At 40.6% G+C, this 16,543-nt stretch overlaps 1 protein-coding gene across 5 annotated transcripts in view; it reads left to right on the top strand.

Moving 5' to 3' along the window:
* Positions 1-16,011, top strand: part of LOC117501656 (class I histocompatibility antigen, F10 alpha chain-like) — a 94,070-nt gene extending 78,059 nt beyond the window's left edge. For 2 of the 5 annotated variants that reach the window (XM_034160588.1, XM_034160591.1), the window contains exons 3-8: positions 10,629-10,907; positions 11,985-12,287; positions 12,517-12,618; positions 14,145-14,165; positions 14,296-14,358; positions 15,884-16,011. In XM_034160588.1, the coding sequence (XP_034016479.1) occupies positions 10,629-10,907; positions 11,985-12,287; positions 12,517-12,618; positions 14,145-14,165; positions 14,296-14,351 (761 nt within the window). In that variant the 3' untranslated portion in view covers positions 14,352-14,358; positions 15,884-16,011. Of the gene's footprint in view, positions 1-120; positions 388-10,628; positions 10,908-11,984; positions 12,288-12,516; positions 12,619-13,467; positions 13,905-14,142; positions 14,166-14,295; positions 14,359-15,883 lie in introns of those variants that run through there. The other 3 variants (XM_034160587.1, XM_034160590.1, XM_034160589.1) reach the window with 3 other exon arrangements.
* The last annotated feature ends 532 nt before the right edge of the window (positions 16,012-16,543 follow it).

Below are 16,543 nucleotides of genomic sequence, written 5' to 3'. Positions count from 1 at the left end.
TCAATTTAGGTCTGAGTTAAATCTTCATATTATCATCATGAAGTTTCTGATGTCTTAAATTTACTGCAGGAGTTTGTCACATTTTTATTAAACATGAAATTTGTTTTCTTTTTTTAACAGTGACTCACAGTCTGAAGCATTTCTACACCTCCTCCTCTGGAGTCACAAATCTTCCAGAGTTTGTGGTTGTCGGTTATGTTGATGATGTTTTAATAAGTCATTATGACAGTAACACCAAGAGAGCAAAACCCAAACAGGACTGGATGGAAAAAGTCACAACTGATGATCCTCAGTACTGGGAGACAGAAACTGGGAACTTAGTGGGCTCCCAGCAGGCCGAAAAGGACAACATTGAAATAGCAAAACGTCGCTTCAACCAAACTGGAGGTGAGTTTGTTTCACTTTTACAGATGAAATGTGTTTTCATTATGTAGCTGCTAAAACACACACACACACACACACACACACACACACACACACACACACACACACACACACACACACACACACACACACACACACACACACACACACACACACACACACACACACACACACACTTTACTGCACACAAACTACACAACTATATGTGTGTGTGTGTGTGTTGACTGTGTTCTTAATATTCATCAATCTTCACTCATTAACACCTGAAACAAACAATCAATCAATCAATTTTATTTATATAGCGCCAAATCACAACAAACAGTTGCCCCAAGGCACTTTATATTGTAAGGCAAAGCCATACAATAATTACGTAAAAACCCCAATGGTCAAAACGACCCCCTGTGAGCAAGCACTTGGCGACAGTGGGAAGGAAAAACTCCCTTTTAACAGGAAGAAACCTCCAGCAGAACCAGGCTCAGGGAGGGGCAGTCTTCTGCTGGGACTGGTTGGGGCTGAGGGAGAGAACCAGGAAAAAGACATGCTGTGGAAGACAGCAGAGATCAATCACTAATGATTAAATGCAGAGTGTGCATACAGAGCAAAAAGAGAAAGAAACACTCAGTGCATTATGGGAACCCCCCAGCAGTCTAAGTCTATAGCAGCATAACTAAGAGATGGTTCAGGGTCACCTGATCCAGCCCTAACTATAAGCTTTAGCAAAAAGGAAAGTTTTAAGCCTAATCTTAAAAGTAGAGAGGGTGTCTGTCTCCCTGATCCGAATTGGGAGCTGGTTCCACAGGAGAGGAGCCTGAAAGCTGAAGGCTCTGCCTCCCATTCTACTCTTACAAACCCTAGGAACTACAAGTAAGCCTGCAGTCTGAGAGCGAAGCGCTCTATTGGGGTGATATGGTACTATGAGGTCCCTAAGATAAGAAGGGACCTGATTATTCAAAACCTTATAAGTAAGAAGAAGAATTTTAAATTCTATTCTAGAATTAACAGGAAGCCAATGAAGAGAGGCCAATATGGGTGAGATATGCTCTCTCCTTCTAGTCCCCGTCAGTACTCTAGCTGCAGCATTTTGAATTAACTGAAGGCTTTTCAGGGATTTTTAGGACAACCTGATAATAATGAATTACAATAGTCCAGCCTAGAGGAAATAAATGCATGAATTAGTTTTTCAGCATCACTCTGAGACAAGACCTTTCTAATTTTAGAGATATTGCGTAAATGCAAAAAAGCAGTCTTACATACTTGTTTAATATGCGCTTTGAATGACATATCCTGATCAAAAATGACTCCAAGATTTCTCACAGTATTACTAGAGGTCAGGGTAATGCCATCCAGAGTAAGGATCTGGTTAGACACCATGTTTCTAAGATTTGTGGGGCCAAGTACAATAACTGCAGTTTTATCTGAGTTTAAAAGCAGGAAATTAGAGGTCATCCATGTCCTTATGTCTGTAAGACAATCCTGCAGTTTAGCTAATTGGTGTGTGTCCTCTGGCTTCATGGATAGATAAAGCTGGGTATCATCTGCGTAACAATGAAAATTTAAGCAATGCCGTCTAATAATACTGCCTAAGGGAAGCATGTATAAAGTGAATAAAATTGGTCCTAGCACAGAACCTTGTGGAACTCCATAATTAACCTTAGTCTGTGAAGAAGATTCCCCATTTACATGAACAAATTGTAATCTATTAGATAAATATGATTCAAACCACCGCAGCGCAGTGCCTTTAATACCTATGGCATGCTCTAATCTCTGTAATAAAATTTTATGGTCAACAGTATCAAAAGCAGCACTGAGGTCTAACAGAACAAGCACAGAGATGAGTCCACTGTCTGAGGCCATAAGAAGATCATTTGTAACCTTCACTAATGCTGTTTCTATACTATGATGAATTCTAAAACCTGACTGAAACTCTTCAAATAGACCATTCCTCTGCAGATGATCAGTTAGCTGTTTTACAACTACCCTTTCAAGAATTTTTGAGAGAAAAGGAAGGTTGGAGATTGGCCTATAATTAGCTAAGATAGCTGGGTCAAGTGATGGCTTTTTAAGTAATGGTTTAATTACTGCCACCTTAAAAGCCTGTGGTACATAGCCAACTAATAAAGATAGATTGATCATATTTAAGATCGAAGCATTAAATAATGGTAGGGCTTCCTTGAGCAGCCTGGTAGGAATGGGGTCTAATAGACATGTTGATGGTTTGGATGAAGTAACTAATGAAAATAACTCAGACAGAACAATCTGAGAGAAAGAGTCTAACCAAATACCGGCATCACTGAAAGCAGCCAAAGATAACGATACGTCTTTGGGATGGTTATGAGTAATTTTTTAAAAATTAAAATTTTTTAAAATTTTATTAGCAAAGAAAGTCATGAAGTCATTACTAGTTAAAGTTAAAGGAATACTCGGCTCAATAGAGCTCTGACTCTTTGTCAGCCTGGCTACAGTGCTGAAAAGAAACCTGGGGTTGTTCTTATTTTCTTCAATTAGTGATGAGTAGTAAGATGTCCTAGCTTTACGGAGGGCTTTTTTATAGAGCAACAGACTCTTTTTCCAGGCTAAGTGAAGATCTTCTAAATTAGTGAGACGCCATTTCCTCTCCAACTTACGGGTTATCTGCTTTAAGCTGCGAGTTTGTGAGTTATACCACGGAGTCAGGCACTTCTGATTTAAAGCTCTCTTTTTCAGAGGAGCTACAGCATCCAAAGTTGTCTTCAATGAGGATGTAAAACTATTGACGAGATACTCTATCTCACTTACAGAGTTTAGGTAGCTACTCTGCACTGTGTTGGTATATGGCATTATGGAACATAAAGAAGGAAACATATCCTTAAACCTAGTTACAGCGCTTTCTGAAAGACTTCTAGTGTAATGAAACTTATTCCCCACTGCTGGGTAGTCCATCAGAGTAAATGTAAATGTTATTAAGAAATGATCAGACAGAAGGGAGTTTTCAGGGAATACTGTTAAGTCTTCAATTTCCATACCATAAGTCAGAACAAGATCTAAGATATGATTAAAGTGGTGGGTGGACTCATTTACATTTTGAGCAAAGCCAATTGAGTCTAATAATAGATTAAATGCAGTCTTGAGGCTGTCATTCTCAGCATCTGTGTGGATGTTAAAATCGCCCACTATAATTATCTTATGTGAGCTAAGCACTAAGTCAGACAAAAGTTCTGAAAATTCACAGAGAAACTCACAGTAACGACCAAGAGGACGATAGATAACAACAAATAAAACTGGTTTTTGGGACTTCCAATTTGCATGGACAAGACTAAGAGTCAAGCTTTCAAATGAATTAAAGCTCTGTCTGGGTTTTTGATTAATTAATAAGCTGGAATGGAAGATTGCTGCTAATCCTCCGCCTCGGCCCGTGCTACAAGCGTTCTGTCAGTTAGTGTGACTCGGGGGTGTTGACTCATTTAAACTAACATATCCATCCTGCTGTAACCAGGTTTCTGTAAGGCAGAATAAATCAATATGTTGATCAATTATTATATCATTTACTAACAGGGACTTAGAAGAGAGAGACCTAATGTTTAATAGACCACATTTAACTGTTTTAGTCTGTGGTGCAGTTGAAGGTGCTATATTATTTTTTCTTTTTGAATTTTTATGCTTAAATAGATTTTTGCTGGTTATTGGTAGTCTGGGAGCAGGCACCGTCTCTACGGGGATGGGGTAATGAGGGGATGGCAGGGGGAGAGAAGCTGCAGAGAGGTGTGTAAGACTACAACTCTGCTTCCTGGTCCCAACCCTGGATAGTCACGGTTTGGAGGATTTAAGAAAATTGGCCAGATTTCTAGAAATGAGAGCTGCTCCATCCAAAGTGGGATGGATGCCGTCTCTCCTAACAAGACCAGGTTTTCCCCAGAAGCTTTGCCAATTATCTATGAAGCCCACCTCATTTTTTGGACACCACTCAGACAGACAGCAATTCAAGGAGAACATGCGGCTAAACATGTCACTCCCGGTCTGATTGGGGAGGGGCCCAGAGAAAACTACAGAGTCCGACATTGTTTTTGCAAAGTTACACACCGATTCAATGTTAATTTTAGTGACCTCCGATTGGCATAACCGGGTGTCATTACTGCCGATGTGAATTACAATCTTACCAAATTTACTCTTAGCCTTAGCCAGCAGTTTCAAATTTCCTTCAATGTCGCCTGCTCTGGCCCCCGGAAGACAATTGACTATGGTTGCTGGTGTCGCTAACTTCACATTTCTCAAAACAGAGTCGCCAATAACCAGAGTTTGTTCCTCGGCGGGTGTGTCGCCAAGTGGGGAAAAACGGTTAGAAATGTGAACGGGTATGTGGTGTACACGGGGCTTCTGTTTAGGGCTACGCTTCCTCCTCACAGTCACCCAGCCGGCCTGCTTTCTCGGCTGCTCGGGATCTGTCAGAGGGAAACTAACGGCGGCTAAGCTACCTTGGTCCGCACCGACTACAGGGGCCTGGCTAGCTGTAGAATTTTCCACGGTGCGGAGCCGAGTCTCCAATTCGCCCAGCCTGGCCTCCAAAGCTACGAATAAGCTACACTTATTACAAGTACCATTACTGCTAAAGGAGGCCGAGGAATAACTAAACATTTCACACCCAGAGCAGAAAAGTGCGGGAGAGACAGGAGAAGCCGCCATGCTAAACCGGCTAAGAGCTAGTAGCTGCGCTAAGCTAGCGGATTCCTAAAAACACGCAAAGTGAATAACGTGTAAATAATTTAGAGGTGATTCAGCAGAAGGAGTGCTTTAGTTAAGGCACGTGAAGATTACACTGGGAAACAAATCGTTATCTAGATAACTAGATCAATCTAACTGCGCAGATTAAACAGCTAACAGATACAGAAAAACACCGCTGTGCTCCGGAACAGGAAGTGATACAATACCTTTAGACAAACAGATAAACTAATTTTTTCTCTTTTTATCTGCAGAATCTCTCGTAGTTTCATTCAGTTTATTAATTTTGTCCAGATTCCACTTGAGGAAAATATAAATGTTGTGTTTGTGAGTTTATGGAGGATCAATTTAAAATGTGAGATAAAGTTGTGAGCTGTAAATATTGATGATAATAAATCTGAGTTCTTGTCAGAGTATTTAAAAATGTAAAGTGTGTGAAGCTCAGAGTAAAGTCACTAAACTGGACCACAAGTGTTCTAAGTGTCAGCAGGAAGAATCCATGATTTGAAATCAAGGCAAGAAATCAGTGCTGGAGGCTTTTGATGATTCCTGAAGTTTGACTCTGATGGACTGTTTCAACACTTTGTTTTTTTTTTTCTTCCAGTGTGACTGAGGCCGTGTTCTGCCCGGATACAGTGTTTGTGTCCATCCCATAATAACCAGCAGAGATTATTAACAGTTTATCTCCATTAGATCAGATCAGAAGGACTCGACTGAACGGCCCACGGTCACTTTATCCAGAATAACTTTAGTCCACAAACCAGTTTATCAGCACACAGCTGAGAGAGGAACAGGACTGGACGGGTTCTCAAAGCACGGGGCAGGGCTGTAAATGGGACGCAGGCTGCTTCTGCTGGGTCCACATGTGACAGTAAGAACGGTGTGTTTAAATCAACCTGACTGACAGGACGACACGGTAAATGTCTCATTTAGATCAGACCATGAAACAGTGTCACAGCTCAGATCCACTGGACTGAAGCCAAACTGTCAATCAAACATCACGAATCGTTATTCTGCTCTCATGCAGGGCCGGCCAAAGCCTTTAAGAGGCCCTAAGCAGAATCTGGGGACCCCCCCCCCACTATCACGTTACACAAAGGCTGCACTGTGTGTAACTTACCCACTATCATTAGATTGATTTGTAATTATCTTACATCATACCAGTGTCATTCTGGCTATTGTTTTGAACCTTACGGGTTAGCAAACTTCCAAAAATGTTCTAATTGACTTCTAAATGCAGAGTGGTGCATACGTGTGGCATAATTACATTAACTATTTGAAAGTAACATCAGCAGACAAGACACTGCATTTACAGTAAACAAGTTAACCAGTTTCATTAATTTTATTTTTAAAATATGGAACAGATGTGCAAAATGCCCAATCTTCCAAGACAAAATGAAACCAAATGACATTTACATTATCTTCTTATATAAAAATAATCAGTTGTAATAAAAATAAATATACTTAAATAAGAAATAAATAAAATACTGTCAGAAGCCTAGATTGGTGTGATTGAATTATTGATTTATTGTCCATACACTGTCATATGATTATTTTTCTTTCTTCTGACTGTTGCTGTGTCTGTTTGTGTTTGTCTTTTCTTATTCAGCTCAGTCTCACGTTTTTTTTTTTTTTTTTTTCGTGCTCCTGTGACAAATGAGTCAAATTTTCATGGCGGGTTTTTTTTTTAACTCACTATTCATAACCCTAGTCCTACCCCCACCCTAATCTTAACCATAACCTAATCTTACTCCCCCCGCTTCACTTTTAATTTTGTGCCGCCATCACAGAATGAATTAGAATGAATTTGTGCTGCCATGACGAAAATGAGGCGCTTTTCATCTAGCTTGTTGGGAAAGTGTAGTGACACGGACCCACAACAGGGGGCGTAAATGAACGGACAATGGAAGAAGTCAAATTATAACACTTTACTGTTGTGAATGTCACAACCAAACACAGCAGAATCAGAATGTGCAACAGTCAATTAATAAAGGTGTCGTGTGGGCAGGCTCGACGATAGGAGACGCCCATCAGGAAACGAACCGGAACCACACGATTTCCACCACCACCTGAACCCGAGGAATACTGGAGCCACCAAGTCCCGGAGTCCCCAGGTGGCCACCTCTCCGGCGTGTCGGATCTGGTACTGCTGGCAGAAAGCAAAAGACAGTGAAAGGGTGGGTGTGTGAACACCCAGTAACAATGGTGGGAATGCCACCTCCACCTCTCACTCAACACGTTGCAGTGGTCTCAGAGGAAAAGGAGCGCCGTCATGCACAGCCTCCACAAAAACGACCGGTACTCCTGCAAACACTCACAATCACAGATTTATAAATCTCACAAAAAAGGGCTGAGAGTAGTACCTCCAGATGAAGATGATATCTCGGCAGTTTGGTGGAGGTGTCTTCCTGCTTTTATACCAGATGTATAGATTAGTGACAGCTGTCACAGATGATGGGTGACAGCTGTCACCACGGCTTGTTCCTGAGGCGGCAGCGCCCTCTCGTGCCTGAAGCCCGCACTTCAGGCAGGGCGCCTTCTGGTGGTGGGCCAGCAGTACCTCCTTTTCTGGCGGCCCACACAACATAGCTGTTCTTTTGTTTTAAAAAAATATACTTGGGTGAATGATTCAACCACAGTAAGCTGCTTTTTAGCAGGAGTTTGTTTGTTGTAGTGCTCTTGGTCACCTTGTAGCGTAAGTTTAGTCACCTGGCTGGATGCCACTGCTGTAGATGCTGGAATAAGTTTATTGTGCTGCTGCCTTTTGTTGCAGGAGGCTTTAGACAAACTTTGCAGCATACAGTCACTTCTTCCCCGTCTATCACAGCAACCCCAAACCACTGACCAAACACTCGCTCTTCGGTAGCGTTAGCCATGTTGTTGTGCGAAGGACCGGGAAGGGCGGGGGTGGTGGAGCAGGAGCTAAAAAACTTTGATTTGTTTAATTTTTTTAAATCATATCATCCGTCCGCAACAAAAAACTTGAATTATTCAATATATGATATATCAATGAATTCGAATTTTTCAATTTTATTAATGATTCAAAATTATAAATAGTTCTTATCATTTCGTGGTGCTCTTGGGGGCCCACTGGTGGCATGGAGGCCCTAAGCGACCGCATATTTCGAGTATCCTTTGGGCCGGCTCTGCTCTCATGTGTTCATCCATCAGCAGACCAACATAACATCTTCATTAAATTAATAAAAGACATTTTTCACTTTTCTAAATGAGATATTTGACTGAAGCAGAAGATTATCTGACTGACAACCATCCAGGTGTCGACCTGCAGGTTTTCTGGTCAACGAAAATATGAATCAATGACGCAAAAACTCCTGAATCCTCACTAAAGTCTCAGATAGAAAGTAGAAGTCCAGATTAGATGAAGTCTGCTGACCACAGCGTGTTGCTTCGTCCAGCAGGCAGCATCAAACCAACATCTGTGTGCTGTGATTGGCTGATGGACAGACCAATCAGGACACACAGACGCATCCTGGTCTCCATGAAGGTCCTGCTGGTCTCCGTCTCATTGGACCAGTTGCAGTGTTGTTTAGTAACGAAGTAAAAATACGTCACTACTGTACTTAAGTACGTTTTGGGAGACTTTGTACTTTGAGTTTTTTTAATTCAGCTTACTTTCACTTTTACTTCGCTATTTCCGACCTTAATTGCATACTTCTACTCCGATACATTTTCTATGTGCCATGCCGTTACTCGTTACAAAAAAAAAAATGCACACGAAAAAAGTCCTGTTTTCACCCAGAGACACCACTGATTACTAGTGACTGCAACGAAGTCAGGCCGGTTTGTCATGAGGCATGTCTGATAGGCTTTTTGCAGTTGCGCACTTGTGGGGTGTTTGTCAGGAAAATGATCATTTCTCTACATTGATTACAGACCTGCAGCGGGTCTGTAATCAACTTTTCTGCAGCACGGCTTTGCTTTGAACCTTGAACCAATCGAAGCAGTGATTCGCAGGTCGAAGCAGTGCTTCGATTTGTGGATTTTATTTCGCTTTATCCTAATTTTTTTCTCGCTAAAACCCTGAAGAGCATTTGTCTGTGAGTAATATTTAATATTTTTATGTTAAACCAACCTGTTATGGTCTTCTGAAACAATTGATAAATGTATTTTATAACTTAAAAACGGGACCGAAGCTAACGCGTTAGCATGTCTACGGCGTTTTCAATATTAAAGGTAGCATTAAGCTGTTCGCATCAGCACGTTTGTGTTGCTTTGTGTTCGTTGTCGTAAAAGAGTCAAATTGTAATTTTTTGTAAATTTATTTTTAGCCATATATTATAGCAACAACAATAACAGTCTACATAATAGACAATAATAGTCAATAATAATAGACTAATAATGTTACAATACAATTTTAGAGAAAGAGACAAAAAGAACCTAATGAAACAAAACACAACAGAAAAGATAAAACCATGTAAGAATGAAAATAAATAAATACATATAGAAATAAATAACTGTTTCCTGTGAACACCTAGTGAGTAGCCTACTCCCGTTTAGGTTTTGAAACCTTGTTTCTGAAGTGTTTTTGTGTGATGTGCACAATTTTCAGTATTTTGAGTAATACTACCAGTCATTTACAAGCCTAGATAAACTTTAATAAAAAAAAAATCAGTCCGTTGTTGATTATTAACATTTACTTGTACTTTTACTTTCTCCCTCAGCCCCAACCAGTCCCAGCAGAAGACTGCCCCTCCCTGAGCCTGGTTCTGCTGGAGGTTTCTTCCTGTTAAAAGGGAGTTTTTCCTTCCCACTGTAGCCAAGTGCTTACTCACAGGGGGTCGTTTTGACCGTTGGGGTTTTACATCATTATTGTATGGCCTTGCCTTACAATATAAAGCGCCTTGGGGCAACTGTTTGTTGTGATTTGGCGCTATATAAAAAAAAAATTGATTGATTGATTGAATACTTGAGTACATTTAGTTGTACATTACTTGTCACACTTAAGTACAATAAATACTAGATACTTTAAGACTTTTACTTTAGTAGCATTTCAGTCGGTTACTTGAACTTCTACCAAAGTCATTTTTTGATGGGTATCTGTACTTTTACTTAAGTGTGATTTTCCGGTACTTTATACAACACTGATCAGTTGTAGTCAGACTCTGCTGAACATCACTGAGCAGGTGGAGTCCAGTCACTGATCCTGGACTCAAAGCGTCCTTCAGTGGAAGCTTCTAGAACAGCTTCAGGACGCTCTGCTTTGGTTCTCTGGTTCCTTCCTGGTCCTCTGGCTGCAGGGCTTCAGTGGACGTGATGTGAAGTCCAGGATCAGGTTTCATGTGCGTCTGATGGTCAGGACAGGTCTTCAGTGTGTGACAGTGACTGTGTCAGGACGTCTCACTGTTTGGTCCACTGTGTCCACGTGATGTTTGGCTGTGAGTGTCTTCAGTGGGGACAATCACAGCAGGAGATGTGGATCCTGTGATCTGGGGATCAGTGTGTCTCTGTGGTCAAGATGTGACATCAGCTGATAACAGCTGACTGTGCTGAGGTCTCACTCTGCTTCACTCACGTCTCTGTGTCTCTCTCAGGTGTCCACATTAACCAGAGGATGTTCGGCTGTGAATGGGACGATGAGACTGGACACGTTAATGGTTATGATCAGTTTGGTTATGATGGAGAAGACTTCATATCACTGGACCTGAAGACGATGACATGGATCGCTCCAAATCCACAGGCTGTCATCACCAAACACAAGTGGGACAATAACGAAGCTGATTTAGCATATAAAAAGAACTACTACACCCAGATTTGTCCTGAGTGGCTGAAGAAGTACCTGAACTATGGGAGGAGCCAACTGCTGAGAACAGGTGGAGTCACATGACCTGATGAGGTTTGATTGACACACGGTTCATGAAGGAACATGTTTCTGAACATGAACCAACACGTAGAGACTCACTGTCCATCAAACTGTCCTCTTTTTATTTTCAGTGTCCACACATCACTTTTTTCTCTCTCACCTGTCTTCATCTCTTGGTGTCTCTCTGTCTCACTTTTTCTTAGTCTCTCACTGATTTTTCTCTCCCTCCTCTTTTCTTTCTCTTCCATCTGTATATTTGTCTGTCCATCTTTGTCTTTTTCTCTTCATCTTTCTTTCCTCCTCACTTCTGTCCATCTCTTGCTTCACCTTTGACCTCTTTTCAAACGTGAATGATAATATGAGCGAAAAGTCAATAAAACTAACATGAAGCTCAAACGATTCAACAATTAACAGAAAACAAATGAAACAACTTTGATAACTAATTCTGTGATTTAACAGGAAATAACATCAAATTTTAACTTTTTTCAGTTTCATAAATGTGAAATTTTCCTTTTTTTGGTTTAGATAAGCTGGTTTTTGATTTCAGTTTTTAACTGTTTTTAAACTGTTCTGTTTAAAACATTTTAACCATTTAAATCGCTCTAAATTAATAAAAAAAAAATGAAGTTGGATTCACATTGACTGAATTTGTTAAACTGCTTTTGACTGGTTTCTAAACTTCGATGTGATTTATTTATTTTTAAGGGTTAATAAAAAAAAATGACAACATTTTATATATAAAATTATAATAAATTGATCAAAATTTTTATTATATATATATATATTTTTTTTTAGAATAAATAATAGCAAACATTATTGGCAGTTTTGTCAATATGGAAATAGTCAGTAATAACATTCTCTCTCTCTCTCTGTGTCTCTCTCTCTGTCTCTCTCTCTCTCTCTGTGTGTCTCTCTCTGTGTCTCTCTCTCTGTCTCTCTCTCTCTCTCTGTGTGTCTCTCTCTGTGTCTCTCTCTCTCTCTCTCTGTCTCTCTCGCTCTCTCTGTGTGTCTCTCTCTGTGTCTCTCTCTCTCTCTCTGTGTCTCTCTCTCTCTCTCTGTATCTCTCTCTCTCTCTCTCTCTCTCCAGACCTCCCCTCGGTGTCTCTCCTCCAGAAGTCTCCGTCCTCTCCAGTCTGCTGTCATGCTACAGGTTTCTATCCTGATAAAGCCGACATATTCTGGAGAAAAGACGGACAGCAGCTTTTTGAGGACGTGGATCACGGAGAGCTGCTCCCCAACCACGACGGAACCTTCCAGATGAGTGTGGACCTGAACCTTTCATCAGTCAAACCTGAAGACTGGGACAAGTACGAGTGTGTGTTTCAGCTGGCTGGTGTCAAAGACGACATCATCACCAAACTGGACAAAGACGCCATCTGGACCAACCACGGTGAGACAACAGTCTCAGTTCATTTGCTTGAGAGTCAAACTGCTAAATGCATATTTACAGTCACTCAGTTCAAAGTCAGAGATGATTCTGTTTGATCTGGAACACTTATTTTGGTGGACAGCAGGAAACCAGTTCCTCACTAACTGGACGTGTTTGTCTAAAAATGGACAGATGGGACATGTTGATTCTGTGCATGTTTGAATTGTTGCTGTTGTTGTTTTTTGGACAGAGACGCCCAGTGACGTCCTCGTCCCCGTCATTGTTGCAGTGGTTCTTCTTGCACTTGTTGTGGCTGCAGTCGTTGGATTCATAGTTTACAAGAAGAAGAAAGGTGTGTTATATGGCTGGGGGGGCCTGGCTGCCGGTTTGTTTCTGTCTTTTGGTTTTCCTCCCAGGTGGCGTGCGTTTGGGACTGAGTGGCTGTTTTGCTGAGTCTGTCAGGACCTCACCCTGATCACCTGCGACTCATCAGGATTCACAGCTGAGGTGCATCTGGATGGATTGGAACATGTTTGCATTTAAGACTGGAGTGCACAGTGTGTATTTGCCAGAGACTCGACCTTGTGACCAGACGGGTGAGATCGTCGTCTCGGGAGCCATCTCATCAACAGCGGATGCTGAGAACGTCCAGGTTTGATGCACAGTCTGTGAAAGAGGAGGGGGTGAGGTTTCACGCTCGTCAGCACACTTCCTGAGGTACGTTAGATTTTGTGACTAACATTTATACAGTCAGTAAATGTGGTGTCCCTCACACCTTATTGTATTGAGCTGTTTGTTAGTCATGTATCAGCTTTCACTGCAGTGGAGTTTTGTGAACTGGATGTTCCATGCCTGCAGGTTGGGAAGCTGATCAGTAATCAAGCCAGGAAGTGTTTGCTGTTTGTACACCTTTAAGTGTTCTGTGTGTAGAGTGTGGACTCACATAATGGTTCCTTCTTTCACAGACTCGGTTGTTGCGGCCACCTGGGGGGTGTCGGCGGGGTCCTTGGGTCCGAAACAGCTTCTGGCTCCGGACCGTTAGCGCTGCTGGGAGCGCACCACGCCAGGCCGCACCTTTTGTTATTATATTATCACTGTTATGTATTAAATTCAGTTAGCCTTTGAACCGTGCTCTGCTTATTTCATACTGGGTCCTTCAAACGCTGGTCGGTTCTCCGAGCTGCGTCCGACACATAACAAGGTGAGCGAATAAAACAGAAAGTTTTTCTCATTTCAGTTTCCAACACTTTGATTTGATTGTTTTTCAGAGTTCATCTGATCAGTTTGTAATTTCTGTTTTAGTGACGTCACAGTCGTCTTCATATAATCTCTATTATTTTATGTCATTTCAGCATCAATAAAATAATAACAAATATTTCTGCAGCAACTACAACTATTTCTGTCATCAGTACTGTATTTATACTATGAGGTAATAGTACCCGTGAGTATGAAGACAGTAAGAACATTTGACCCCAGTGACCTTCACCCTAATGATTGACCTCTGGCTGACCTTTGCCACGACAATTCTGGAATCCACCTCAGTGTGCGACACATTTGGTCCAAATCTGGTTAAAAATCTATTTCTTTTACCTTTGCCCAAATGTATTCTTTAAGGTCAGTTTCAGGATCAAACTTCATTGAAATATGAAGTTTGTTAGAAATCAGTAAAAGGACCTGGGAGGAGTCACACATGACCTTTGACCCAATGATCAACTTTTGGCAAATTTTACCTCAGTCAATTCCAGAACTCACCCACCTAAATTCTGACCTTTGACCCCACTGACCTTTTCCAAAGGTGAATTTGTGTCAGTCAGCAGTAGAAACTAAAGATCTTCAGATTTTTAACACTGTGACACTGAACTTGTCTTTTTGTTTCAGGAGCTAAATGTCCTCCGTCTCGTAAGTGCAGATTTTTTTTATTCAGTTGTATTTTGTTGAAGGTTTGTAGTTGCAGATGTTTGCTGCTCTGTCGGTTGTTTCTTAAAGGCTGTTCAGAATAAATGGACTGACTGTTTTTCTCATTTTCTAGCTGACAGCAGCTCTGAGGCCTCACAGCACCTGAATCCAGACGCCATGAAAACTTGAACACTGTGAGTCACTTTATGTGGATTTAAAAACACGACTCAAACTCTACAAATCAACAATGAAATTTGTTTGATTTGGTCAAAGGAAGAAAATTGATTTACTCACTTTTTCATGGTTTAATTTGCTGTCACATGAGAATATTTCTGAAATAAAATCAAATGTGCTTCAGGTTTATTTATTTATTTTCTTAAAATGTGGTCATGGGATTATTACAAGATAATAAAACAGACACAGACATTAAACATTTTCAGGGACTTGTCCTGTAGAAGTAGAACGAGAAACCCTCTTGTCCTGTTGCTATCCTGACTTGTCCCGTGTCAGCAGGTTTGGTAACGGCGGCTTAAGAAACAACATTGTTCTTCCTTGTGTAATCCTCAGGACCTCAGGTCTAGGACCTGCCTAGGACTATACATAGGGCTGAAGGCTTCTCTGTGCTCTGAAATGCATTTTAGAGCAATACATTGAAGAAATTTCATTGAGATTTGAAAATTTTCTGAAAAACAGTTGTGACAATCCAGTAAGTAATATTCATCTGTGCCCAGGTGGACCTAACATGTGCACAGGCGTAAAAACATCCAAGTTGTACTTAAGATTCTTCAATATTCAGCTGCACTAATAGAAAAACAATATTTGACAAATTATTATACAAAATTTCGAGCAGGGGTGGTGGCCAAGTGGTTAATGCGCTTGGTTTCAGTTCAGAAGGTTCCGGGTTCAAACCCCACTCCTGCCACATTTCTCCATGTAATGTGGAGTTGCGTCAGGAAGGGCATCCGGCGTAAAACTTGTGCCAATTCAACATGCAGATCCACCTTGGATTTGCTGTGGCGACCCCACATGCAAACAAGGGAGCAGCCGAAGGGACAGTATTCAGTATTTGAATAGAGAAATAAAGTCACACAGTCGACATCATCTCAGAATTACAGCCTCTGAAATAATATCAGCACAAGTTAGTTATTCTGAGATATTGTCCCAATAATAAAGATGCCCCACTAACAATAACTTAATGAGTCATGAAAATAAGGAACTTTTGTCTGTGGTCCTGAATGACGACACGGTGTCCAAAGATTGACAGAATGTTTTAAAATACTTAATTGTTGGATTTAATTGCAACATAAACAGTATCACTGGAAAAAAAATCGCCTTTGTCAAAACCATGAAAAGTACAAAAGAGAGAAAAGGTGCAAAACTGATCTGAGTTTATAACTTTAACTTTTTTGTTTTTAAAGAAGATTGTTGTTTTTAAAAAACAATCTGATTAACTGATTCCGTCTGCTCAAAGTGATGTTAATCAGTGAAATCACCAGGTGGAAATGTGCGGTTGTAAAGAAAACCTGCACCCTCTCGGCCCTTTTCTGGAATACTTTGGACACAACTGTACTATGTGATCTGTGTTGTTCCAGACAATCGGACAACCATTAATATCGAGGCTTGATTCAAGTTTAGATTCTTTAAAAATCTTGTCATAAGCATTCTGATTACCGATTGAGTTTTAAACTCCATTTTTTCCCCTTGTTGTGTCTCTTTAGGTCTTTTGGATAAATGTCACACTGGAATATGAGGAGACGTGTTACCTTCTTCTGTTCATCTGTAAACTGGGAGTAAATTTGTTGTTGATGCGTAATATTTTAATAATTAATCCCAGTTTTAGAATTAAAAAGTAAACATGCTAAATCAACAATACGGATCAGATGGGTATCAAATTTTGTCTATTTACTGAGCCATATTAAATGGCCATAAAATCTGTAATCTGGATCAGATCCAGACCAAATTTTGTCAGTGGATAAAGGATACCATCCTCCATAATGCTGTCAAATATGAAAGATATTCAATCTTATTTGACAGAGTTATGAATTTTTGAAATTGATTCAGTGTTAAAGGATAAGGATTTTTCCAAGATTTTTCCAGACTCTGACCTTTGACCTATGATCTTGAAAATTGAATCAGTTCTTGCCTATCAGGATATGAATCCTCTGTAAAACTTTCATAACGATATATGAAAAATTGTGGGTTCCAGGCTGTTTAGAATCAGACAAACAAACGGGTGAAAACATTTATTTGACTTCGTTGGTGGAGGTAATAAATACAGATGTTGCTTCAAAAACACACATTTCCACACAGACTCACATTATTACACAGACACACAATCTGCAGATTTTCCAGTTGTGCAAATATTCTTATTGGGGGTTTTT

Source organism: Thalassophryne amazonica, chromosome 20, assembly GCF_902500255.1.
Source record: "Thalassophryne amazonica chromosome 20, fThaAma1.1, whole genome shotgun sequence".
Lineage (NCBI taxonomy): Eukaryota > Metazoa > Chordata > Actinopteri > Batrachoidiformes > Batrachoididae > Thalassophryne > Thalassophryne amazonica.
Note: the sequence above shows the minus strand (reverse complement) of the source record. Positions and strands in the feature narration are given on the sequence as shown.